The sequence below is a fragment of the Neomonachus schauinslandi genome, chromosome 4 (genome assembly GCF_002201575.2).
Source record: "Neomonachus schauinslandi chromosome 4, ASM220157v2, whole genome shotgun sequence".
Taxonomy (NCBI): domain Eukaryota; kingdom Metazoa; phylum Chordata; class Mammalia; order Carnivora; family Phocidae; genus Neomonachus; species Neomonachus schauinslandi.
This window is the reverse complement of record NC_058406.1, coordinates 20697731-20723309: the sequence shown is the minus strand read 5'-3', so window position 1 is coordinate 20723309 and position 25579 is coordinate 20697731. Positions and strand designations below refer to the sequence as shown.

At 41.9% G+C, this 25579-nt stretch overlaps 1 protein-coding gene and 1 non-coding gene across 3 annotated transcripts; one reads left to right on the top strand and one right to left on the bottom strand.

Annotated features, from left to right (window-relative positions):
- On the top strand, positions 1-25579 carry DNAJC8 (DnaJ heat shock protein family (Hsp40) member C8). Of its 2 annotated transcripts, none has more exons than XM_044913923.1 (9): positions 1-103; positions 3222-3323; positions 14044-14100; positions 17824-17890; positions 18410-18504; positions 20049-20120; positions 22941-23032; positions 23949-24024; positions 25155-25579. In XM_044913923.1, the coding sequence occupies exons 1-9, from the start codon at positions 26-28 to the stop codon at positions 25206-25208; spliced, it is 693 nt and encodes a 230-aa protein (XP_044769858.1). In that variant the 5' UTR covers positions 1-25; the 3' UTR covers positions 25209-25579. The 2 variants fall into 2 exon arrangements, with proteins under 2 accessions (XP_044769858.1, XP_021539291.1); XM_021683616.1 differs by having other exon boundaries at positions 25086-25579.
- On the bottom strand, positions 4436-4569 carry LOC123324744. The gene has a single exon (XR_006540011.1). It is a non-coding gene; the product is annotated as a small nucleolar RNA SNORA70 (small nucleolar RNA).

The following is a 25579-nucleotide window of genomic DNA, read 5'->3' as shown; positions in this document are numbered from 1 at the left end:
GTCACGTGGTTGCTGGGCCGGGGAAATGGCGGCTCCTGGAGAGAGCGGGGCTTCGGCTGGCGGAGGGAGCACCGAGGAAGCATTTATGACCTTCTACAGTGAGGTGAATACGGAGTGAGGAGTAGTGGCACCGGGGCGACCCCGCCCAGTCCTACTTTCCCAGCGGGCAAAGGCAGTGGTCTTCCTGGCCTGGACCGTTGGGCGGCTCCTCCTGTCTGGCCTTCGGGGAGGCGGGGGGCTGGGGGTGTGTGTGCGTCTCTGCCTGAGAGCTGCTGGGGGAATCCTTTGGGCATCGGAAAAGGGGCACGGGTCCGACGTCTGCGGGTAGAGGACGAGTGTGGCCAACGAAGTGCCTGGGCGCGTGCAGAGGTCCCCAAGTCCGCGGAGTCGGAGGCTGGCAGGGGCTGGCAGAGGGTGGCCTTCTTGGGGGCGACTTAACCGTCTTGGGCCTCATTTTTATTCTAAACGGAAGCACTGTTCACTCTTAGTCCTCTGTGATGAGTTGTATTAGTGGTTATTTCTGCCATTCGCGAACGTCAGGCACTATGCCTCATGCCAGGTAGGCATTATCACTGTTTTACAGATGACAAACCTGAGGTTTAGGGAGGTGAAATAATTTGTTATGGGTCCTAAAGCAGATAACAGCTTGGTACCATGTTAGGACTGGAGTGAGTTTGGTCTGAGCCTCGGTTACTGTCGCATTTCCAGCGCCTAGAACATAGCGATTGCTTGGTAAATATTTGTTGAATAAGTGAATGAATAAATGAGAGAAAAGCATGCCATTTGGAGTCGGAGGACTTTGGATTGGATTTTTGCAAGGCAGTTAATTGGACTGTGATTGAATTTTTTTCAAGGCATTGATTTTGCAGATCTTCCATTTCCACTTCTGTAAAGCGAGAGTTAATATTAAAACGAGTTTTATGAGCGTTAAAGGAGTTAGTGTATAAGAAAGGGTCTTTTTAAGAGTTAAAGCTGAAGATGGACCTCTGTTGAGTTGGCATGGATTTGAGGAATGGAGTTGCTCCCCTCTAGGCTGTGAGCTACTCAGTTCAGCACCATGTCACATTCATCTTTTATTTGTTAACAGTGCTTGTTACATAGTAGTTTCTCCAAAGTATTAAATTTAAAAATGGAATTAGCACATCCTTTATAGTTTGTCCTTTTGAAATGCCCAATTAACTTGAAAATGTTGATACACTGGTACCAAAGTTTATTGACCTCTAATGACTACTCTGCAGTTATACTGGAAATTGTTTCACTTACCATCGCTTAGTCAAAAAGAAAAAGAAAAGCAATCCTGGTTTGTTTGAATTGAATGAGACTAAGTACCTAAAGGAGGACCCTTCAGTCATCATTCAGTCAATGTTTACTGAGTACCTGACATGTACTAGTGTACTGTTTAGGTGCTAGAGGTATGGTAGTGAACAACAGAGAAAAATCCTGTCTTCACAGAGCTTGCATTCTATAGAGAAGGATAAGCAGTAAACAAACATGTACAATATAGTGTCAGGTAGTGATAAGTGCAATGAGGGAAAGTAAGTCTGGGAAAGAAGGTAGAGTATAGGGGGTGGGGAGTGGCATGCTATTTTAAAGAAAGTGAAGAGGGGAGATACTGAGAAGGAATGGCTTTTTATGTTACTGAAATTATTTCCAAACTCCTTTTGGTCATAGGAATAAAGGTGGTATATAACATACCAGTCATTCATTTCAGCTAGTATTACAGTTCTTTTTTTTTTTTTTTTTTTTTAAGATTTTATTTATTTGTGAGAGAGAGAGAATGAGAGACAGAGAGCATGAGAGGGAGGAGGGTCAGAGGGAGAAGCAGACTCCCTGCTGAGCAGGGAGCCCGATGTGGGACTCGATCCCAGGACTCCAGGATCATGACCTGAGCTGAAGGCAGTCGCTTAACCAACTGAGCCACCCAGGCGCCCAGTATTACAGTTCTGACAGTGGCACCAAGGATGTTTTCCAGGCATTGCCTGGTGCCTGTTCTCCTTAGCATTGTCTTTGGGTCAGGGGTTTTTCTTTACCTTTTCTTTTCCTTCCCCTTCCCTTCCCTTTCCTTCTTTTAAGATTTTATTTATTTATTTGGGTGGGGGAGGGGCAGAGAAAGAGGAAGAGAAAGAATCCCAAGCAGACTCCACACTGAGTGCAGAGCGGGATGCAGGGCTCAATCTCAGGACCCTGAGATCATGACCGGAGTGGAAATCAAGAGTCAGGTGCCCGGGGCGCCTGGGTGGCTCAGTTGTTAAACGTCTGCCTTCGGCTCAGGTCATGATCCCAGGGTCCTGGGATCGAGCCCCACATCGGGCTCCCTGCTCCGCAGGAAGCCTGCTTCTCCCTCTCCCATTCCCCCTGCTTGTATTCCCTCTTTCGCTGTGTCTCTCTCTGTCAAATAAATAAATAAAATCTTTAAAAAAAAAAAAAAAAAGTCAGGTGCCCAACATACTGAGCCCCTGGGCCAGGGATTTTTCTAACTCTATTCGAGTTAGGTAGGCAGATTTACTTGCCCCTCCCATATACTTTTTTAATGCTGTTTTTAGTATATATTTCAGTATAATTATATTTTTCTTAAATAAAAAATTGTAAATTAAGTATGAACAGCACGGGTACATCTTCCATCATTACAGTGGAAGCTCTTCGAAAGTGGTGGCTGTGATATATTTATGTTTGAATGTTCTTTTTAAAGATTTTATTTATTTATTTGATAGAAAGAGAGCACAAGTAGGCAGAGTGGCAGGCAGAGGGAGAGGGAGAAGCAGGCTCCCCGCCAAGCAGGGAGCCCGTTGCGGGACTTGATCCCAGGACCCTGGGATCATGACCTGAGCCGAAGGCAGCCGCTTAACTGACTAAGCCACCCAGGCGCCCCTGTTTGAATGTTCTTGATTCCTCAAACTGTTATAGTTAAAATTCTTGTTTACAAGTTGGGTAGTTGGGAACAAGTCAGTTAACCTCTCTAAGTCCCAGTTTTCTTATCTGTGAAATGGGGATAATAGTAATGTCTATTGTATAGGATGGTTGGGAGGAACAAATATATGTAAAGTTTTTACATTATTAGAATTCAGTAAATGATAACTATTGTAGTTATTCCCAAAGCATTTGGCAACTGTCTTCCACATGTAGACAAATGTTTGCTGAACATGTCAGTAGCTTGTTAAGGTGACAATTCAGAGTTTATTATTGAACTTTACTAATGAAGTTTTTATCTCCCTTCATTTTAGGTGAAACAAATAGAGAAGAGAGATTCAGTTCTAACATCCAAAAATCAGATTGAAAGATTGACCCGTCCTGGTTCTTCCTACTTCAATTTGAACCCATTTGAGGTGAGCTGTCTGATGTTGCCGTGGCTTTGTGATGGGCAGCTTTGCGTAGCTGCACGCAGACTTACATCGGAACACACGCTTAATTTGTCGTATAGTTGGAATTGAGATTTGATGGTTTTATTGTGAGCAGAATTTGAGAGGTACCATGTTAAGGAAAATGAGGTGGTCTTCACCTTGTCAAATATTCTCCATCTTTTACCAACCCAAATATATAGGACTTTATTTTCAGATGTGAAGGGATAGCTAGCCTTGATAAATTTAGGAACTTTGATTTAGTTTGCTTGTTACAGTTTTTCTGTTTTACTGCAGTAACAAATATCGAAAACCCAACAACCAAAAAATGATCACAAGATTATAGACAAGCAAATATACTTTTTGGGTTTCCTTAGTTTTCCTATTTTATCTTGTTTTATTTTATTTATTTTTTTAAAGATTTTTATTTGAGAGAGAGAAAGAGATAGCAAGAGAGAGCACAAGTGGGGAGGAGAGGGAGAAGCAGGCTCCCCGAGAGCAGGGAGCCTGATGTAGGGCTCAAGCCCAGGACCCTGGGATCATGATCTGAGCCAAAGGCAGGCACTTAAGGTACTGAGCCACCCAGGTGCCCCTAGTTTTATAATTTTAAACTTTTCCTAATTATAAATCATATTTCTTTTTTTAAAAGATTTTATTTATTTGTTTATTTTTTTGTTTTTGACAGGAAGTGGGATTTATTCGTGGGTATGAATAGGGAGGGGGCAGTGCCAAGGTTCTCATGAGTGCAGAGCCCTCCATTTGTCCAAGGGGCCACAATTACGGATGTATTTGACCCCACAGCCATCTGGGATAAACCGCTTTTCAGCTACCATGTCTTCAAATTCGTCTGCATTAAACTTAGTAAAACCCCACTTCTTGGAGATGTGGATCTTCTGGCGACCAGGGAACTTGAACTTGGCCCTGTGTAGGGTCTCAGTCACATGCTCCTTGTTCTGCGGCTTGGTATAGATGGACGTGATGACTTGGCCAATGTGGACCCTGGCTGCTGTGCCCTGGGGCTTTCCAAAGGCACCCCGCATGCCTGTCTACAGCCTAGATTGGAGATAGCATGACGTCAGACCTCAGTGTCCACTGGAAAGGGCTGTCTCCAGGGTCCCTTAGGACAACCCATACAATCAACAGGCTGCATACACTACCAAGGAGGCTACTATTTGCAGCCATGGCACACTGGGCCCCCATGGAGAAGGAGCACAGTCAGCTTAATTGGCTGCACGTATTTGTTTATTTAAAGATTTTATTTATTTATTTGTCAGAGAGAGCAAGAGAGCATAAGCAGGGGGAGTGGCAGAGGGAGAGGGAGAAGCAGGCTCTCCGCTGAACAAGGAGCCTGATGTGGAACTCGATCCCAGGACCCTGGGACCATGACCTGAGCCAAAGGCAGATGCTTAACCGACTGAGCCACCCAGGCATCCCTAGATTTTATTTATTTATTTGACACATAAAGAGCACAAGCAGGGGGAGTGGCAGGCAGAGGGAGAGGAAGAATCAGGCTCCTCACTCAGCAGGGAGCCTGATGCAGGGCTCGATACCAGGACTCTGGGATCATGACCTGAGCTGAAGGCAGGCACTTAAACGACTGAGCCACCCAGGCACCCCAGTAAACCATATTTCTTATAAAGATTTGAAATACAAAGAAAGCAAGAATAATCATGTGTAATCCCACCTAAGAGAAATAGCCACTCTTAATTGTTCATACTTCAATTATTTTAAATGTTTTATTTTAGGGGCACCTGGGTGGCTCAGTTGGTTGGGCATCTGACTCTTGATATCAGCTCAGGTCTTGATCTCAGGGTCATGAGTTCAAGTCCCACGTTGGGCTCCATGCTGGGCATGGAGCCTACTTAAAAAAAAAAAAAAAGTTTTATTTTATTTTACTTTATTTTATTTTATTTTTTTTAAAGATTTTATTTATTTATTTGACAGAGAGAGACACAGCGAGAGAGGGAACACAAGCAGGGGGAGTGGGAGAGGGAGAAGTGGGCTTCCTGCCGAGCAGGGAGCCCGATGTGGGGCTCGATCCCAGGACCCTGGGATCATGACCTGAGCCGAAGGCAGACACCCAACGACTGAGCCACCCAGGCGCCCCGAAAAAGTTTTATTTTAAAACAAGGAAGATGGGGCACCTGGGTGGCTTAGTTGGTTAAGCATCTGCCTTCGGCTCCGGTCATGATCCCAGGGTCCTGGGATGGAGCCCCACATCGGGCTCCTTGCTCGGCGGGAGGCCTACTTCTCCCTCTCCCTCTGCTTGCAGCTCCCCCCTGCTTGTGCACACCTTCCCTCTTTCTCTGTGAAATAAATAAATAAAATCTTGGAAAAAAACCCCAAAAAACCGAGGATGATGCACTTCATTCTATTTTAAATGCTGTATTGTTATATAAAATATTTGTATACATTTCTTTTTTTATGATTGATTATTTTTTTATAAAAATTTATTCTTAATTATACAACAGGATCTAAGACAACACTTCATTTCAGCTATAGGTAACAATAGATGCTATGACAGGGAATCCAGATGTTTAAACAAGAATGGAATTAAGGATCATCATTGCCTCCGGCACAAGGAACAGCTTACTTTTTGCCAGATTTCTTAATTCCACCTGTGGCCAGGGGCCCTTCCCCATGGCCTTCACTTTTAGCTCCTCGAGTTTCTTCTGCTTTTCTTTCTGTTTCTGCTTGAATGCCTTATCTTCCTCGTCCATCTGCTTGGCCTGCTTCTTGGGCTGCTTCGGGGGCTTTGCGGCTGGACGTGGTACCTGCTGCCCCTCCCCCCAACCCTGCCACTGGAAGCAGTGTATACATTTCTTAAAGTTTTTATAATTCCTTTATTGTAGGATATTTAAACTAGTTTCTAATTGTTTACAACTATAATTTTGACATGAATATTGTTACATCTTATAAAAACACTTATTATTTAAAAACCTTTTTTTCCCCACTTTTTTAATCTGGTAAAATATACATGACATAAAATTAACCATTTTAACCATTTTTAGGTGTACTCTTCAATGGCTTTAAACACATTCAGTGTTGTGGAACCATCACCACTATCATTTCCAGAACTTTTTCATCATTCCAAATAGAAACTCCAAACCCATTAAGCAATAACTCCCCATTCCTCCTACCCCCAGTCTATTTCTATTCTACTTTCTATATTTGAATTTGCCTGTTCTAAGTGCCTCGTATAGGTGGAATCACATAGTATTTGTTCTTTTGTGTCTGACTTATTTTATTTAGCATAATGTCTTCAAGGTTCATCCATTGCTCCTGTCTTTTGAAGAGTAATTTTTAAAGAATTTTTACATTTTAAAACAATCTCAGATTTGCAGAAAGGTTACAAGTATACTATGAAGACTTTCTTGGACTATATGATACTAAGTTGTCCATATGATGCCCCTTTGCCCTGTAATACTTCAGTGTATTTTTCCTATAAATGACACTCTCCTTCTGAAGCACAATATAACCATAAAAATCAGGAAACAAACACTGATGACATTGTTACCATGTAGTTCTCAGACCCCATTCAGTATGCCTGTTGTCTCAATGTCCCGTATAGCAAAAGGATCCAGCCCAGAATCAACTGTTAGATTTAGTTGTCATGTCCCTTTAGTCTTCAGCTTGGAACACTTCCTCAGCATTTCCTTAACTTTGGTAACTTACCATTTCTGAAGATCATAGGCCAGTTATTTTTAGCATATCTCTCAGTTTGATTTTGTTTGATGTTTCTTTAGCTGGATTCAGTTTATGCAATGTTGGCAGGAATATCACAGAAGTGATACTGTATTCTTTTCTTTGCAGCTTATAAAGTACATGATATTTCCATTAGCTGTATCCCATTACTAATGATGTTAACCAGATCACTTCAAGAGGTACCTGCTGAATTTATTCATGAAGTTACTTTTTTCCCTCTTTGTAATAACTATTTTATGGGGAGGTACTTTGAGACTGTGCAAATACCCTCTCCTTATCAGAGTTTCAATTTATTCATTTATTAGTATAGATTGGGGGTTTCCTATTTTATTCAGTATATTTTGATATTGTTTATTTTATTGCTCAGATTGTCCCAAATTTGGCCAGTAGGTTACCTTTCAAGCCAGATCCTATCTTTTGATAGGTCTTCATCATTCTTTGATTACTAGGCATTCTTGTACTTTTCCTGACCCAGCCTAAAATTAATCATTTCAGTGAGGAGCTCTGGTTCCTTTTAGTGAAGAATGGTATTTAGAAATCGAGATTTGGGTGCTAGGTGTACTCATTGCTTTTGGGAATGTCACTACCCCTAGACCCTGTTGGTAGATAGGGCCAAGGATTGGGTGAGTGTGTGTGTGTGCGTGTGTGTGTGCGCATGGGTGCATGTGCTTGCATATGTATATACATGTATTTACCTCCAATTTCAATCCAGCACTACAGGGTTTATTCTCATTTTTTTTCCTTTCCATGTTTGTGGTTTCCTTCTTTCATAGTGAGAAGCTAGGCTCCCATTATCATAAATAAATATATAGTTACTTAATTGGTCCTCCTGTTTGCATCTGATCTCACAGCTGCCATTCCTTCCCTCTTGTGACTGCGCTCCTCACCCTGCTTTATTCTGACACCAACACCAGGCTGCCTCACTGTGCAAAAACCCTTCTCACCATACCTGAGCTCAAAATTCTCATGCCAGGTTACCCTTCTATGTAGGTGCGTTCCTCACCCAGCTCAGGCTCCCTGTGCTTGCCCTCTGCCCCCTGGGGGCTCCAGCGTCATCCTCATCAAGAAGGCACCTTCCTACCCTGCTCTGGCTTTGACACCATATGTGAGGCTAAGTTCCTCTGAGAACACCCTCCTCATCTTACTTGGGCTCTAACTCCACACTCCAGGTCACCCCTGTGCATGGAGGTCCTCTTCACTCTGCTCAGTTCCAACTTCTTTGCCGGCCATACTTCCATACAAATGCTCTCTACATCCTGCTTGGGTTCTGACACCTCTTGTTGGGCTCCCTTCTTACATTGGATGCCCTCCCACATCGGCACCCACCTCACCAAGCACAGGTTTCCCATGCTAGGCCACGCCTTTGTGGAGATGTTCTTGCTTGGGCTCCTGTACTCTATGCCAGGCCACCTTCCCTTGTGGACACTTTCCTTACCCTGCTCAGTGTCGAATATCCGGTGTTGGGCTCTACTTCCATGTGGATTTCCTTGCTTATCCCTCTTGGGCTCTGATACCCTACACTTGGCTACCCTCCCATGTTTACAGTCTTAACCCTGCTTAGGTATTAACACCCTATGCCAGGCTGCCTGTCCACTGAGATGCCCTCCTCAACCCACTTTGTACCTCCATGTCAGGCTGCCCTTCTTCTTCTTCTTTTTTTTAATTTAATTTTATTATGTTAATCCCCATACATTACATCATTAGTTTTTGATGTAGTGTTCCATGATTCACTGTTTGTGTATAACATCCAGTGCTCCATTCAATACGTGCTCTCTTTAATACCCATCACCAGGCTAACCCCTCTAGAACCCTCAGTTTGTTTCTCAGAGTCCATAGTCACTCATGGTTCGTCTCCCCCTCCCTTCTGTGTGGATGCTCTTGTCACCCGTTTGTGCCACCCTGTGTGACTGGCCACTACTCCCTGTGTGGTCACCATTGTCTTCATCCCAAATGGGCTCTGAAACTGCTCTGGGCCATTTTGATGCCCCACCCAGAGTAGGTGTCTGCTAACAGATATCTAAGTGCCTGGCTCCACTTAATGTGTTTGGATTGTATTGCTCAGAAAGGGAAGGGGAAGATGGAAAGCTTAAAGAGTGTGTTTGAGGGGCGCCTGGCTGGCTCACTTGGTAGAGCCTGCGACTCTTGATCTCAAGGTTGTGAGTTTGAGCCCTATGTTGGGTGTAGAGTTTTCTTAAAAAATAAATAAAATCTTAGAAAAAAAAGTACTTTTGATTTGATTTTGGGGAGGGAGAAGATAATTTGAGAAGTGATAAAGAATTTGATGGTACATTCTTTCTGTTTCACCAAGCTCTTAAATTGTACATAGTACCATGAAATGGGGACATGTGATCATATAACTTAACCATTTATTTGTTAAGGTAATTCATGTTTCCTATGGAGAATCTGATGGACAAGAAATGACAAATCTTTGGGAATAGTATGAAGGCTAGGATTTTTTTAATGCCCTACTAGTTACTGTGGTTCTGGAAATTACTACCCTGTAGCTCTTGTCCTGACTATAGGAAGTATGTTTGAGTTGAGCCTGTATGCATAATGTGTATATATGTACACACACAGTTGACCCTTGAACGATGCAGGGATTAGGCATGCAAACCCTTGCACAGTCGAAAATCCGTTTAACTGCTAATAATTACTGTTGACTGGAAGCCTTACTGATAACATAAAACATCGATTAACACACATTTTATATGTTATATGTATTAAATACTGTATTCGTATAATAAAGTAAGCTAGAGAAAAGAAAATATTAAGAAAGTCATAAGAGAAAATATATTTATAGTAGTATACTGTATTTATTGAAAAGAAAGTCCGTATGTAAGTTGACCCACACAGTTCAAATCGGTGTTGTTCAAGGGTTGACTGTCTGTGTGTGTGTGTGTTTGAATATATACATCTTTACACAAAGATATGCTAAGGTCAGCACACTGGGGAAGATGGGACATTGTGTTTGAATGGGCAGGACTCCATGACTATCCATTAGAATATTTGTCTTTTCTATTTTCTACAAATGTGCTGGCCTCTTTATAAGGTGGACGTCATTGTCATTGTCTCCTTACAAAGTTGCTTTTTGACTCTAAGAATCTTAGGTGTTCCTGGTGATACAGGAAATGAATGACTTTTGTTTCTCGTGCAGCAACTATTGACCCATCTAAATAAATCCGATTTTTCTACAGAGGTAAGCAGCCTGGTCTTCTGGTAAGGAGAGTAATGCAGTAATAGCCAGGTAGAAAAGGGAGGCAGTAGACTGGGAATCTGAGGGGTCTTCTCAGAAATCCTTATCCAGGGAGCATTTTTTTTTTCTCCTGCCATCTCTGCAGCTCCCTATTTGGACATGTGTCTAACCTTCAGCCATTATGCAAGCATCTTTTCTTTTGCGTTCTGCTGTTATTCTTAGGTTTGAGGGCCCTTCCCCACTGCCTTCCCTAAGTTTGGATGAACCTGTGTCCCTGCTCAGTCCTGTCCTTTTGGTGTTCCTTATTTTGATTTAACTTTAAGACGCCAGCAGGGAGCATCACTGACTTTATTTTCTGTTTATCTGGTTAAGTACCTTGGAAAGAAAGATACTGATCTCATAGAACTCTGGTACTTGCGCATTATTAACAGGTCATAGAGTTCAGGTGTGACAGAGACTGGATTCCTTTTTCAAGTGGAAGATCCCAAAGGAGGCTGTTACCGTTTGAGTTCAGAAACTTATATAAATGTCAAGCATTTTTGTTAATGTGAGATGATTAGTTAACTCTCTGAGGTATAAACTGTGGATTCTTCATTGTAGTATTCCCAAAGCCTGAGACACAGGAGGTGGTCAGAAAAACCTTCTAAGAATCTGAACAGATCTGTGTGCTTCCTAAGAGCCGTATTGGTAATATGGCATTTATCATGTTTTTTTGTTTTGTTTTGGGTTTTTTTGCATTTATCATGTTTATAAGAATTACATATTACTTGTCTGTTCTTCCCCTGATGGACCTTAAATTCCATGAGAATAGTAGTGAGCACAGTATCTAGCAACCCTAGGTGCTCCAAAAATTTGTACTGAGTGGGAAACTGGCTTCAGAGAGGTTTGGGCCACAGGGATAGGCCCACTGTTTTCATTGTATTTCATGGCCCCATATGGCACCTCCAACTTTTAAAGATAGGAAAGGAGTTGGATTAGCTTTGAAGGCACTCAGTGAATATTTGTTACCTGTGATCACATGTGCACATGTGATATAACTCTTGGAAAAATAACTTTTGGTTGATGTGTGTGTGTTTGTGTGTGTATGTATACATACTTATATATACCTTCTTTTTTGCCAAATCATCTGAAAGTAAGCTGTAGACTTGTGAGGCTTCATGCCTAAATAATTTACCATGCATCTCCTCAGAACAAGAACAAATTTCTACATAACCACAACACCATTACCACACCTAAGAAAAACAACATTAATTCAATAATATCATCTAATGGAGTCCACAGTCAAGCAGCCCCAGTTGTCCCTCAGAGCTCAGTTATAGTTACTTTATTTATTTAACTTGGGAACCAGTCAAGGCTTATGAATTACATTTGGTATGATTAGTTCTGGGCTATAGCTTTATTGGAGGCTTTTTTGGTGTGTGAAGGTGGGAAGTTTTCTTTCTCATTCATTTTGGACACCTGGGGTTTGTTGGACTTTGGTTTGCTCCAGTACGTTTCTTTTCCCCAGAACCAAGGTAAGGTAAAATTCTCCTCTGAATATTTGTGTATGTACAGTTACCTCCCTTTATCTGTAACTCTTACATGGCTGCATACTTCCTCTGGAGTGACTTTTTCCCAATTCCTTTCTCCCTTGGGAAGTTATGAGGGGACATAATGAATCTTGAAAATTCTTTGCTTTAAAGTTCTTCTTTTCCCTCCCCCTGAGTGTCTGCCTAGCATTGGAGAGTGGGTATGCTCTTGTCATAACCTTCCAAAGTCTGCCGAATGCAGTGGTGATTCAGCTTCATTGCCTACCAATAACTTTATTATTGTAGGTGGGCTGTTGGAATGTTTTGAAAACTTGCAATAAATCTTGACATTACTTGTTGCCAGGTTTTTAAAAAACACTGCAAGCATCTGACTAAGCTTGGTGGATTACTTTGCAGTTTTAATTTCTAGTATGTATTTTTCCTTTCAAGGTTTATTTTCATTTTTTTTCTCTTTGCTGCTCCTCCCCGCCCCCCGTGCCTGTTACTAACTGATCCTTAGTTTTGCTAACTTTGAAGAACTGAAAGTAACCTCCATCATTTCTTGCCAGTGCGTCTCAGACTTTTAAAGATTCACATCATTTGGGGATCTTGTTAAGTATTGATTCTGATTCAGTTGCACTGAAGTGGGGCCTACTCTTTTGAATTTCTAACAAACTCTTCTCACCCTCTGCCTTTTCAGGACCTTCCTCTGGCCTTGAATACCAAGTAAATAAATACTAGGTGCTGTGTTGAATCCATGGACTATACTGTGAAATCATCTGCTTTAATTGTATATAACATTCCCTTCCCCCAAAAGCACTTATTATATGGTCATTTAAAAAATATGTTTTCCCTGGGGCGCCTGGGTGGCTCAGTCGGTTAAGCGACTGCCTTCGGCTCGGGTCGTGATCCCTGGAGTCCTGGGATCGAGTCCCGCATCGGGCTCCCTGCTCGGCGGGGGGTCTGCTTCTCCCTCTGACCCTCTTCCCTCTCATGCTCTCTGTCTCTCATTCTCTCTCTCTCAAATAAATAAATAAAATCTTTAAAAAAAAATATATGTTTTCCCTGTTTATTCATCTTTGCCTTTCTAGTACATAGCAGTGTGTTCAGCAGGTAGTAGCTACTATGTAAATGTTTGAATGAATATATGTATTTGTGGCGATCCTTCCATTTGGCTGTACCTCAGTTCTAATGAGTTGGAATCAGACTTTTCTAGAGTAGGTCCCCGGCATCGCTCACAGGTCTTCACAGGCAATTCTGATGTCCACTCTGGGCTGAGAACCATTGGCCCATGTGAATTACAGATAGAAAGTGGAGCCCAGTGGACCTTTCTGGATTGAAAATCAGGGAGCCAGCCTAATTTTTTCCCTGCTGCATGTTTATGCTTTCTCCACATTTGCAAAGATGAGTAGGGGTGGGTAGGGGGATACTTTTCATAATGAATGAAGGGAAAACCCAGCGTGGTCTGGAAACATGTCTCTGGGTATAAGATAAATTCTTCTGATGGAATAAATGTAGCTACTGTATTAATTGAGAACCCTAAAGTGGTATAACTATTACTCTCTTAACTGATTTGGTCATTTATATTTCTTTTTAAAAATATTTTATTTTATTTTATTTTTTTAAAGATTTTATGTGTTTATTTGACAGAGAGAGACACAGCGAGAGAGGGAGCACAAGCAGGGGGAGTGGGAGAGGGAGAAGCAGGCCTTCCGCCGAGCAGGGAGCCCGACGCGGGGCTCGATCCCAGGACCCCGGGATCATGACCTGAGCCGAAGGCAGATGCTTAACGACTGAGCCACCCAGGCGCCCCCAAAATATTTTATTTTTTTAAAGTAATCTCTGCACGCAATGTGGGGCTCGAACTCATGACCCCAAGATCAAGAGTTGCATGTTCTACTGACTGAGCCAGCCAGGCACCCCTCATTTATATTTCTTGAGCATTTAAAAAAAAAGTGTTTTTTTTTTTTTTTAGATTTTATTTATTTATTTGAGAGAGAGAGACAGAGATAGAGCACAAGTGGGGAGGAGAGGGAAAAGCAGGCTCCCTGCAGAGCAAGGAGCCCGATGTGGGACTCGATCCCAGGACCCCGGGATAATGACCTGAGCCGAAGGCAGACGCTCAACTGACTGAGCCACCCAGGCACCCTGTTGAGCATTTTTTAGAACTGTGTGCCAGGCACTGTTCTGGAATGCTGAGTACTGTTCTAGATGCTGATTATAATTTGTATAATTATTAGACACCTGTTAAATTCATAAATTATTTTAATTTCTTTTACAGTTTTGATTTTGATTCTTCCAGGTTCTTCAGATAGATCCTGAAGTGACAGATGAAGAAATAAAAAAGAGGTTTCGACAGGTACAGTACTGTTTCGCTGTAATAGATGGAGTTTGAACCTTTTGGAAATACAGTAAGCACATGATTCTCTTAGGACTTGCTATTTAATGACTTGTGGGCCAAAATTTAATTTTTTTTTTTTTTTTAAGATTTATTTATTTTATAGAGAGAGCATGGGTGCGTGTGAGCAGCAGGGGGTGGTGTGGAGGGGCAAAGGGAGAGGGAGAGAGAGAATCTCAAGCAGACTTCCCACTGAGTGGGGAACCCAACGCTGGGCTCAGTCTCACAACCCTGAGGTCATATCCTGCACTGAAACCAAGAGTCGGGCGCTTAACTGACTGAGCCACCCAGGTACCCCTCAACTTTTCTTTTTTTAATGTTAAGGCTGTGTAACTCTTTTAAAAAACAAAAAAACAAAACAAAGCAAAAAAACACCTCACAGTGACAAAATTTGTAAATAATTTCGAGACCGTGGCTTGCCTTTGACATTCACACAGCCCGCCTGCAGCAGTAGGTTTATTGGTAGGCCATGAAGCTCAGTGACAGCTGCATTCAGACTTCTGAAGGTTATGACAGCACCTTACCCACTCTCAAATCTAGGCATACGGTTGGGAGTGAGAGAGAAGAACAGAATGAATTTGACTTCTGAATAGAAGGAATTTTATAGCCAAATAGAATCTTCCCAGCCCCTTAATCAGGAGAAATACAAGATAGAACAGTAGAGCTTACTGGAGTCATGCTTATTAAATTCTCTGCCTTCCCAGGGAGAATATGTTAAATGACTCGTAACAAGTTTTGTTTTTTTTTTAAGATTTTATTTATTTATTTTGAGAGAGCGAGAAAGCAAGCAGAGGGGAGGAGCAGAGGGGGCGGGAGAGGGAGAGGAAAGAATCTCAAGCACACTCCCCGCTGAGCGCAGAGACTGACACAGGGCTCAATCTCAAAACCCTGAGATCATGACCTGAGCTGAAACTGAGAGTCGGATGCTTAACCGACTGAGCAACCCAGATGCCCTTCGTAACAGTTTATTTTTAAGATCTCCTTCCTCAATAATTTTATCTTTTGCAAACTTAAATAAATACCCAGGAGATACCCCGTTTCGTATAGAGTGCTTTCTTGCCCAGTCTGATGTTTCATAGCTTGAGCTACAAAATTTTATAGTAGCCTTTTTAAAAAACCCTTCCAATTTTGATAGCTGAGTAACCTCCAGCCTTTCTTTCTAGGGGTTGAAGAATCATACTTCCTGCAATCTGTCTTTACTAATTGGATTTTCTGTATATTTCATGTTTTTTTTTTTCAACCTTACCCAACTTTTTTATATCTCTTATGTACTTCATATTTTAATAGGACCTAACCAGTGCCGAATATAATTCTCAGCTCCTGCAGGACACACTTGTTCATATCCAGTGTTGTGCCTGCTTCTTCGATACCGTAATTGCCCGCACATTGCTGACTCATAATCATCTTCTGATCTACTATTAAGCCAAGATGTTTTTTATCTTTGCCTACTCAGGCATTTTCCATTATATAACTTTCTAGCTGTATAGAGTTCTACTCTGTACCTATGTTCAGCTTTTTTTCTTTTTTCTAAAATTTCAAGTCTCCTAATATAATGCATTAGCAGTCAAACATTCACATCCATAGTCAGAACAGCTATTTATGTAGCTGTACAAAGAACTCAGTAAGAGTTCTTTAGTCATTAATATGATCTAATAGTTAAGAGTATGAGCCTTACGGGTGCCTGGGTGGCTCAGTTGGTTAAGCGTCCGACTCTTGGTTTTGGTTCAGGTCATGATCTCAGGGTCGTGAGATGGAGTCTCAACATCAGGCTCTGCACTCAGTGGGGAGTCTGCTTCTCTCTCTGTTTCTCTCCCTCCGTCTCCCTCTCCCTCTGCTCCTCACCCCACTCGTGCATGTTCTCTCTCTCTGTCTAATAAATAAATATTTAAAAAAAAGTGTGGGCCCTAGAGCTATTTGACTTGAGTTCCAGTCTTGGCCGTACCCCTTATATGCAGTTTGAACAAGTTTTCAACCTTTCTGTGCCTGTTACCTCATTTGTAAAATGCACATCATGACGGTGCCTACCTAGTGGGGTTGTTATGAGGATTTAAATGAGGTAATACACACAATACACATAGAATAGTGTGTCTTTTTCTTGGCATATAGTATGTCCTCTTTATATGCTGACTGTTGTCAATGCATGTTAGACAGTATGCTAAGTTTCTACTTGGAGTATTTCATCCTTAACCCAGTAAGACAGAGGTACCTGGTATTGTCCCATTTATAGAGGAGGACACTGGCACAGAGATAGGTTAAGTGAATTGCTCAAGGTCTCACAGCTAGAAGGTGATTGAAGTTGGAATTAGAGCCCAGGATTCTGGCTCCAATAATGCTGGATTTAGCATTTGATTCCCACTTGCTGTCATTCCCCCAACAGAGTCCCACTGTTCTAACTAGTTGATTTTGGTCTGTCCATGATAGTAGGTCAGTGATTCTTAATCTTGGCTTCCTGAAAGAATCACGTGTGGAGATTTTTGCTTTTTATTTTAACTTTTTTATTATAAAACATTTGAATTACATTTTAAAAAGATAGAGTAGAGCAGTGAACACCCATATACTCATCGTCTGTAGGCAACGCTTCACCTTGTTAACTATATGTTTTTGGCTGAATTGTAAACATCGTGATACTTTACCCCAAATACTTCATCATGTATCCCCCCGAGGAAAAAAAGAGGACATTTTCTTGCATTTCTTACTTGTCACATCTAACAAAGTTAACACTAATTCCTTACTATCATCTGATACCCAATCCAGTAGAGGTCTAAAAAGTACAGATGCCAGAGCTTGATCAGAGGGTCTGGGGGTAGAAAGTGGACCTGTATTTTTAAAAAGCTTTACAGGGTTGGGGGCGCCTGGGTGGCTCAGTCAGTTGGGCATCCGACTCTTGATTTCTGCTCGGGTCATGATCTCAGGGTCGTGGGACCAGGCTGAGTTGGGCTTCACGCTCAGCAGGGAGTCTGCTTATCCCTCTCCTTCTGCTCCTCTCCCTGCTTGTGCGTGCGCGCGTGCTGTCTCTCAAATAAATAAATAAATAAAATCTTAAAAAAAAACTCCCCAAAACAAAAAAAACTTTACAGGGTTGGAGCACAGCCAGAACTAAGAACCACTACTTTTTCTTTTTTAAAGATTTTATTTTAATTCCAGTGAATATGTAGTGTCTATTAGTTTCAGGGACAATATAGTAATTCAGCACTTCCACACATCACCCGGCGCTCATCACAAGTGCACTCCTTAGTCCCCATCACCTATTGAACCCATCCCCTCGTCCCCCGCCTTGAGAACCACTACTTTAAATATTAAAAGTTCTTTTAGGAAAGAGATGATATGTCATATGTGCTTATGCTTCTTCAGCGCTCTAAGGAACATAATAGGAACTGGGTGCCTTTCAAGTCTCTCTTCTGCATCCTCACAGCAGCCTCATAATACTAGGCTTATATTTGTTCTGAACTTTGTGATTAAAACCCTACGTGTTTCTCAGCTGTGCATTTACCTTTTGGTGCTTGAATTTTAAGGACCAGTATTTCTACACATTTATGATACTTATTAATTTGTTAAAAGTGCTTCCAGCTGACAGTCTTTTTTGCCATAACATCTTAGAGCTTTTGGTTGTAAAGAGGCGCAGTGCAGGTGGAGAGTTACTAAATGTTCCTCTTATTGACAAACCTAACTTTCCTCTTATTTTAGTTATCCATATTGGTGCATCCTGACAAAAACCAAGATGATGCTGACAGAGCACAAAAGGCTTTTGAAGGTATTTGTAAATTTACCTGCTTCCGAGTAATATTTTATCAATGCTAGGGACTAACTGTTCCTTGTCCTGGATCAAGAAAGGAATGTTACAGTTTTGTCTTCTGGTGATGAACAAGCTGTGGTTTCCAGTAGAACAGTTGTCATTCCAAAGCAGAATGTTGCTGTTTAAGAAATAGATCTTAACTTTGCTTTGTTAAAACTTTTATGTGCCAAGAAAGACTGTTACTGCGTAGGATCATTTTTCTTTTTTGAACATAAAAAAATAATTGGAAGTATTTTATCACTGAATTAAATCTAGATGTGGTGTATTTAGTCTTGAGGGTATATTTAATTTTTTCCAAGGCTCTCAAGGAAAGTCATTGCTATAGTTGTATGTTTTTAAATTAGTTTAACGACAATAAATAATTTAACAAAGTAGGGAATGCTTTTAGATGGCACAAGTCCATTTACACTGCCTGAGTATAGTTCAGACTTTCAGAGGGTGTTTGCAGAAACAGTTAATTTCAATGTTTTGCATTAGCTGTGGACAAAGCTTACAAGTTGCTACTGGATCAGGAACAAAAGAAGAGGGCCCTGGATGTAATTCAGGCAGGAAAAGAATACGTGGAACACACTGTAAGTATTTATAGTGCTGCTGTGTTTACAGGAAGTATTAGCAAGCCTTGGGCACCTTGCAGGAGGGTAAATGTTAACATAGCAGTACCTACTGGTGTAACTTGTGACCTCTTATCTGGTCTCCGAAAGTTTGCTGTGGTGCTCATGAATGGTGTGTGCCCTAGAGCGCAGGATGTGGAGTGTCTAGGAGGCTGCCTCTCCCTCTTTCCTTACCAGCCCCATGCTGCGGAGAGAGGTCCTCTCATGCCCTCTCATCACAGTGTTGTCACATTACCCAGTTCTGAGAGTGGAAGAGTGGAGCAGCCATGATGATCCTTGACCCTGGATTTTTATTCTTGTCTCTGTGAAGGGGTTGGAACATGGGCTTGAGAAAGATTGGCAAGGGACATGAGTAAATTTTTTTTAAAATAGGAGGTGCATATCTGTATTAATAACAGGGTTTGGGAAGGATTCAACTAAAATAAATTCAGTTATAGCTAGTTTTATTTTTTTGCATTACCTAAATCTCCCGAGTGGTGGGAAGTGTTAAGATGGCTTGCTTGAGGTAAGAAGGGTCTTTGTTTTAATTTTTTACTTGCTGGGGCAAGAATCGTGAGGCCATTCGTAAGAGCTATTTCAGTTGGGAGTGAATATAGGTGTGACCTTCTCTTTGAAGAGCTTTGGAATCTGAAACAGAACTGTATAACCAATAATAATAATGAGTCCAAATGAGATGAAAAAAATGAGTAAAAAGAGGAGAAGGATGGCCATAACTATGTCTTGCTGGTCATGTGTTGGAAGTGGTACCTATAGGTCAGATTTTGGTCGAAATCAGAAAAGGACCTGACAAGTTCTCCTTAAATTATTGTGGTAGTTACTTTTCCTCTGTATTTTGCCTGTAAGGGAGCCATCCTCTGGCTTTCTGGCCACAAGGTGGCAGTAGCGTTGTTCTGAGCTTGGAAGGCACTGGCTTTTTGCTGGATCAGTAGTGGGTGGTTTAATAGAGTAATGACATTCTTGTGTGAAGGAGTATATTTAATTTTACTTTTTTAGATCTCAGTGGTGACCAAAGCAATAAAAAACATCAGTTAATATGATTGGCTTAAGGGGGTTTCACAGTGAAAATTATCAATAATGCAGTTGTTGAAATACCAGAAAACAATTAAACTTAATGCCACAAATTTGATAGCTTCTTCTAAAACTTGACAAATACAGTTTCTTTGCTATAAACACATAACTACTGGCCGCAAAAGAGAAATGGGTAATCTGATAAACATATCCAAGGCTCTTTGGCTCTGGCCTAGGATCTGAGGAGTTGGGGACAAGTTCCCTGCTGGTTCCCTTGCATCCTTCCTGGTGGATTGGATTTTAGATGAGGTTAGGGGGAAGACCCCTGGTTCTTAGTTCTCCTTTGATTGCATTGCTGTCGTGGAGGGGAAGGGCAGAGGCTCATTTTATTTCCACGTAAACCTTTTGTCCTGCCTGTACCTGCAGAAAGTGCCCATGCCTTATGTGTGCAGCTTAATGGATATTCTCAATTTTTTGATGAAAAAAATTCTTTTTAGGTGAAAGAGAGAAAAAAGCAATTAAAGAAGGAAGGAAAACCTACAAATGTGGAGGAGGACGACCCTGAGCTGGTGAGTGAGATACGGGAAAAGCCACTCGGTCTCCTGCACTCGAGCGCACTGATTGCTGGGTTAAAGAGAGGGAAGCCTAAGGAATGACGCATACGTGCTGGAAACATTCTGTTTTGACTTAAAATATTTCAATATGTCCATACACCTACTTTTAAGCCTCACCCTTTTTTTGTCATAGGGCCATGGCCTTTTCTTTGAATGTGTGTCTGCTGATTGGCGTTTGCCAGTGACTTCATTTAATAAAACACACACACAAAGCATGATCCATAGTTTCTACTTCTAATGTTTTTTGCAGTACGTTGAAACTTAGGTATTTGTGAAACAAAAACCAAGAGCAAAATCCTAGCTATATATGATTCATTGGTGGTTTTGTTTCGTTTTTGGGTAAAGAGGAACAATAGCTTTATTGCTTTGCCGGGTAAAGGAGGCTGCAGCAAGCTAAGGTCTTCAAAAGTGCAAGCCCACCCGGATGTTTCGTTTTCCAATCTTTTTCAGGTGTCTCACCTGTACCTAATTTAACAGCGGTATTTTTATTTATTTTATTATTATTTTTTATTTTTAAAGATTTTATTTATTTATTAGAGAGAGCACGCACAAGCAAGGGGAGCGGCTGGCAGAGGGAGAAGCAGGCTTCCTGCTGAGCAAGGAGCCTGATGTGGGACTCCATCCCAGGACCCTGGGATCATGACCAGAGGCGAAGGCAGATGTGTCTCTCGATGTATCTCTCTCTGTCAAATAAATAAATAAAATATTTAAAAAATAAAAAATAAAAAGAAACCACAAGCATTTATTTGTATAACCACATTCATCAATTTCTGTGCTATTTGAATCTCATAAGTATAGTAGTAATTGTAACTGGCATAGAGCACTGTGGGAGCAACCACAGGTGACTCTAACCAGCTAGTGAATGGCTTTCTACCAGCCTTGGGTGCTCACTGTGCTCCAGGTAATAATTTACAGAGAAACTGGAGAACATTGCTTCATCCATTGGGTTCTTTAGTGGAGATTGGCTGAGAGAGAAATTCTACTTAGTTATTTGTGTCTGATTGCCTCACTAGGCTGAAAAATTCAGTCATCCTAATCTTGCCTCAGTTTAGATCAATAAGTAACTTACCATCTACTTACCTTGTTTTTAAAGATTTATACGAGAGAGGCTGTCTTGCTAGGGAGACTTGCCTACAACTTCTCGCTTCAGTGATCTTGCTTGGCAGTGACTGGCCCCATCTTCTGTGTAGTAACACTGCTTGTGAAGTGTGAGGTCACCTTTCGCACTAGCCACCTGTTTTGGATTTGTTCTGTCCCAGTATTTCAGTTTTTTCTCCTCAGTCTTATTTTCTCTTCCCTTCCCTTTAATGATCTCTCTGGTCTTTTCTGAAGACCTTCTCATAAATACTCCTTGGTCCTCCTGAGTTTTTAAGAACCGTAACTTTTTTAAGTTGTCTTCCCCCCCCCCCCCGATTATAAAGGAACACATGCTAATGATAGAAAATTTGGAAAAAGGATATAAAAAACTCAATCATCAGTAACCGTCCATCCAAGGGAGTTGGAGCCTTTAAAGATACTAAAATACTCATTACAGACTCCCTCACTCCTTTGATGTTTTTCCTCATTAGGGACTGGGGTTTGTCAGTATTGCTTTTATTGAGCAATGCCTGGCAGATAACAGTATTAAAAAGAAGTGACACATTCTGGGGCTCCTTTACTTCCCTTTCTCTCCATATATTACTCTTTGCTCCAGTGTCTCTGCTTTTGGAACTTAGGCTCTATGAAATCTGCATGATGGGTTATTTTCTATTTTTCTTTGTATGTTTAAAATACTTTATATTTTGGGGAAAGAAAGTTTTAAAGATAGTTCTGTTTTCTGTCTTATGTTGTGTTATTTTTTTTCCGTCTGCGTATTAGTTAGAACATCAGTTCAACTGATACATACAACTGAGACCCAAGATGATGGTGGTTTGAACAAGACAGTGATTTATTTTCTGTCCTGTATAATGTAGTCTTTGGGAAGATGGCCGCTGGTATGGCAGCACTGGACCATGTGTCATCCAAGGACTCATTCTCCTCTCTGTGGCTCTGCCAACAAGGATGTCGCCCCCATCCTCACAGTCCAGGATGTGTCATCACCTCACCCATGTGCCAAACAGCAGAATAGAGGAAGGGGACAAGGAGGGATAAGCGTACTCCCTCTAAGAACATTCCAGGAAATTGCTGCATCACTTCTCCTTATATCCCATTGGCTAAAACCTAAGTTACATGGCCACACCTAGCTACAAGGAAGCCTAGGAAATACGGGCTTCTCCATTGGGTGACCAGGTACCTAAAGATAAGGGATTTTACATGGAAGGAGAACAGATAATGGGGGGTGGGGGACACCCAACTAGTAGCTTTGACGCTCTGCTCTAGTCAGTAGACTCCAGAGACGGGGGCTGCTTGATAGCAACTTCTAGTACCCAGCTGGTGCCTAGCCCAGAGCAATTACAAGAGATTTGTAACAGGAGAGAATGAAAGTTATTTTTTCGAAGTTCTTTGGAGGAAAGGGTCCTCCCACATGGTTGTGAGAAGCAGGTAGTTTTTTCTCTTTGGTGTTTTTTACCAGAGTAAGTTTCTTGTGTATCATCCACATGGAGAAAATGGAAGGTTCTCCTAGGTGGTTGTTATTTATCTCCCGGGAGAGAGCATCATTAAGTAGTGCCCTCTGAAATCTTTCTTCCTTGCCGGTTCTGATCTGCTTTTTGTCTTGGGCTCCATCTAAAAGTGCTTGATTTAAGTTGCTGATAAAATACTGACTTTTATTTTCTTTTGTTCTTAATTTTCTTGTAGTTCAAACAAGCAGTATATAAACAGACCATGAAACTCTTTGCCGAGCTGGAAATTAAAAGGAAAGAGAGAGAAGCCAAAGAGATGCATGAAAGGTATACATCAGTATATTCATTTAATCCATCTAAGTACCTAGATTAACCAAAATTGGTCTTTGGGGATTTTCCTAATGAAGGATTTTTCTAATCAAGGAATTCTATAGTACATCATTTAAGAAACTGTATAAAATAGTTATCTGAAACAGCCAAACTTTTGAATCACGAGGGTAAGAAGTTGTCTCTGACTTTTGGGAAATATTGAATAGACTTGTCCTTAGGGAGTTTTTAACCAAGAGTGCTATGTGTTTTCTTCCTGATTTCCTGGCGTTAAATAGGCAGAGTTATTGAGGCCAGAACCTTTTGTGTGACTAGTGGCTGCAGCTTTGATGAGTCTGTAGTATTTATTGTATAGTGTAATTACTTACAAAATATTTATTGTCCCAAAGTATGATTTCCTTACTTATCAGAAATCTTGAGGTAAATTTAACTTACGTATTTTGTATTGTTGATTGGTGTTTAGCAGTAACCGTATTTTGCTAGTTGAGGTTGTATGAAATTGGGTTTTGTCCAGAGATCCTCTTGAATAAGGACCTCTGCTATTGTAATGGTCATTCTACTGAAGTAGGGTGGCCTGGGTTCTCGAGATGGCTTTCTCCCGGACTGAGCCCCGAACCTATAGACGGAGCCCGTAACCTACGATTATTGTTGGCGGGGCCTTGACAGCCTTACATGTCTGTCTGTGTAACCGGGGTATTTATACCCTGCCCTGTAGCCCTGCCCACGGTCTCATCTGTGTGCTTTAGAGGAAGACGTTCATGAAAAGGCTCTGAGCCTTTTCCAGACAGCCATTTTTATAGAACCCTAGGGAATTGATTTACCTTATATACTTGCTTCTATCTGGAGTGGCTTAACTTGTATGGTTAAGACAGTCTCTAAGTATCATATAAATACTCTGGTTTGGTTTTCTTCCTAGGAAGCGACAAAGGGAAGAAGAGATTGAAGCTCAAGAAAAAGCCAAACGAGAAAGGGAGTGGCAGAAAAACTTTGAGGTAAGTTTCCAGGATGGTCAGGGATTTTCATTCCAGAGTAAGAAAACTTTCCAGCATAGAAACTTGGTTCCTGGGGCATTGCCAAGACTGACTGGGGCAGACGATCAGGGAAAGGGGATGTGTGGGGAAGAGCAGGAGCTTTGGAGAATGAGTCCTGGCTCAGCTGCCTGTATGCTCTCTAGCCTTGGCACGGGCAGGGAGGGTCCCTGAACGGCTTGTTAGAGATTATGGAAGGCACAGCTGCCAAGTGGGCTCGAGAAAAATGCTTTGCACGTTTAGATTAGGGGGTGGTCATGGAGTGGTGCCCTACTTTAAGAGGTCTGTTAGCAGAAACTGAGGTTCTTATGACCCCGATATCCTGGCTTTTGAACTTGACTCCTCTGTAACACCCTGGTTACATTCTTCAGGTACTCAGCCAGTTTCCTGAATGGAGCCATGTTTGGTGTCTTTTCTTCTATACATTCAGGTCTCGGGCTAGGGATTGGTTAACCAGAGTTGATAACTGTGTTTCTGTCCCCCTGCTTATATGCAGAGAGAGAAAATGAGTAAGTCCCTTGATAAGCAGGGAGAGACCCTCGGGGCCCTCTCAGCGTAACAGCTAGGCATCGTGCTGGCTTTGAGCCTCCATCCGAGTTTTGCGGGGCCAAAGGAGGGTGCAGTGGGAAGAGCGGCTGTCCTGCTGGCTAGACGTATGACTCTGAGAAAGCGATAACCTCTGAGCTGTGGTGTTGTCATTTGTGAAATGGTGGCGGCATTACCCGCTGCCGGCCGCTTGTTTGTGAGGATTAGAAAGAGCATCTGCTAAATATCCAGCCCTGAGGTCCCCGGCACATGTTGTGATGATATTGTCCTCTTCTTCCAAACTGCAGCTGATCCTGCCTTCTAGGGGTGGGATGCCACTTTTTGTGGGCCTGTGGAAGTGGGAGGAAAGCTTTGCTCTGTTCTACTCTTGGATTATTCCAGAGGACTGAGACGGGCTGGGCTACGGGGATGGCAGAGCAGGTCCAGGCCCTTCTTCTCTTCAGCTAGTTTCCTCACCCCCAAACCTCTTTTGTGCTCAGGAAAGTCGAGATGGTCGTGTGGACAGCTGGCGAAACTTCCAAGCAAATACAAAGGGGAAGAAAGAGAAGAAAAATCGGACCTTCCTGAGACCACCGAAAGTAAAAATGGAGCAGCGTGAGTGACCACCTGGGGTCACAGCCGCAGAACCTTCCCCCAACTGTCTCCCCTCCTGCTTTGAAGGACTCATTCTTTCCTCCCATTTCCACCCCAACATAGAGTAGTAGTTGCTTTTTAGTGCATTTTGTTCTCAATACAATTTAATATCGATCAGAGTAATTCTTTTGTACATTGAAATGAGGGGCTCAGTTTAAAACGAAACCTTCCCCCACCCCCACCCCTAGACCAACCAGGACTGGAAGGTGCCACCATTGGTTCTGCCTTCTCTTCCCACAGCCTGTAACTTAATGTTTTGTACTTCACCGAATTGTGATGGTTAGAAACTTCGTGTATAGTTTGTGGAAATCATCCAATTAAACATATTGCTTAAAATGGT

What these genes read in the sequence shown, in the direction of transcription:
- DNAJC8 (XM_021683616.1), top strand. Translation starts at nt 26, where the DNA reads ATGGCGGCTCCTGGAGAGAGCGGGGCTTCGGCTGGCGGAGGGAGCACC. An exon ending in TTATGACCTTCTACAGTGAG is followed by an intron (nt 104 to 3,221) that starts GTGAATACGGAG and finishes CCTTCATTTTAG; the next exon opens with GTGAAACAAATAGAGAAGAG. An exon ending in AGCACAAAAGGCTTTTGAAG is followed by an intron (nt 17,891 to 18,409) that starts GTATTTGTAAAT and finishes GTTTTGCATTAG; the next exon opens with CTGTGGACAAAGCTTACAAG.